General features: G+C 38.6%; 1 protein-coding gene across 2 annotated transcripts in view; it reads left to right on the top strand.

The window, feature by feature from the left end:
- Nucleotides 1-1,662, top strand: part of LOC106874315 (IQ motif and SEC7 domain-containing protein 1) — a 41,368-nt gene that overhangs the window by 3,111 nt on the left and 36,595 nt on the right. For both annotated transcript variants that reach the window (XM_014922004.2, XM_052978204.1), the window contains exons 4-5: nucleotides 216-315; nucleotides 1,141-1,256. In XM_014922004.2, coding sequence (XP_014777490.2) covers nucleotides 216-315; nucleotides 1,141-1,256 — 216 coding nt within the window. The remainder of the gene's footprint in view (nucleotides 1-215; nucleotides 316-1,140; nucleotides 1,257-1,662) is intronic.

Here is a 1,662-nt window from a genome sequence, read left to right as displayed (position 1 = left end):
CTAGGCTTACAAAGAATAAGTCCTTACAAAGAATAAAAATATGAATGAAAAAATTATGAATGAAAAAATTAGGAAAGAAAAAAATTATTAAGAATAAAAGATTAAACTTTATATATATATATATACAAAGTTTTTTGTTTTTTAATATCACTTGTCTTTTAGCCCAAAGGTCGGATACTTTTTGACTACACCTGGTTTACCTTTTCTACTTTCAGATTACCAAAATATTTAGTAAGAAAAAGACAGGTATCACTTACTCCTTCAAGCAGTATTTCTCACTGTACGGCATGCAGGCGTATCTGTTTGAGACCTCACGTAAGTATCACCTGCGAGACACCGTCTCTGCGTACCTTTGTACCTCTTACATTTGTTTCAGTGAGTAGATTGTGGCCATGCTGTAGCACTTGCCTTGAATTTTCAGTCCAATGAATCGATCCTAGTACTTATTTGTTTTTCAGTCTGTTTTGTTGAACTGTTATGTTATGGGGATGTAAACACACCAACACCGGTTGTCAAGTCTGGGCGGTGAACAAACACAGACACAAAGACATGTACATACAAACATAAAGCGAGATTTCTATACATCTTAAATTTGCAGAGGAATCTGTAGTGGGCGAGTTTAGCTCAATAGGTCAGAGCATCATGACGCGTAATCACGGGGATGTGAGTTCGTGTCCACAGCTAACCACCTACACTTGTTTCTGCAAAATAGGGGTAGTTTATCCTGTTCAAGCTATATTATTAGCATTATTCTGCGATTGAGAATTTAAACATCACTTCTTTAACTTTCTAAAAGACATCTCAACGCTTCTAAAAGCAAACTTTGTTTGTTTATTTACGTTTGCCATAACTTGAATTAACATATGAGAGCGTCTCATAAAGCGAGATTTATATATCTTAATTTGCAGAGGAATTTGTAGTGGGTAGTTTAGCTTAATCGGTCAAAGCATCGTGACATGTAATCACGGGGATGTGAGTTCGAGTCCACAGCTAACCACCTACACTTTTCTCTGCAAAATAGGGGTAGTTTATCCTGTTCGGGCTATATTATTAACATTATTCTGCGATTGAGAATTTAAAATCACTTCTTTAACTTTATAATAATGGTAATTCCTATGTCTCTCTCTCTCTCATTTACAGATTATCAATATGGTATTAGGTTGTCAAGCAATGGTAAAGTCCTTATCACATTTAACGCACGGAACGACCACGATCGGCAAAAGTTTGTCGAAGACCTCAAAGAAGCTATCCTTGAGGTAAGCAGGTTTACCTTTTCTTTTTCCATTTTCCTTTGTCTGTCTGTGTGTCTCCTGATGTTGTTGCTCTTATTATGAATCATTTGAAACATGCTGTGAGTGTACGCAATAAAGATCAGCAGGTCGAATCCAGTCTGGCACTGTGTTGTTGGCACTCCGTCGCTTACGACGACAAGGGTTCCAGTCGATCCGATCAACGGAACAGCCTGTTCGTGAGATTAACTTGCAAGTGGCTGAGCACTCCACAGACACGTGTACCCTTAACGTAGTTCTTGGGGGATATTCAGCGTGACACAGAGTGTGACAAGGCTGACCCTTTGAATTACAGGCACAACAGAAACAGGAAGTAAGAGTGAGAGAAAGTTGTGGTGAAAGAGTACAGCAGGGTTTGCCACCATCCCCTGGC

This window comes from Octopus bimaculoides, unplaced genomic scaffold, assembly GCF_001194135.2.
Source record: "Octopus bimaculoides isolate UCB-OBI-ISO-001 unplaced genomic scaffold, ASM119413v2 Scaffold_40451, whole genome shotgun sequence".
Taxonomy (NCBI): domain Eukaryota; kingdom Metazoa; phylum Mollusca; class Cephalopoda; order Octopoda; family Octopodidae; genus Octopus; species Octopus bimaculoides.
The sequence above is the reverse complement of the archived record's forward strand: the minus strand, read 5'-3'. Positions and strand labels throughout refer to the sequence as shown.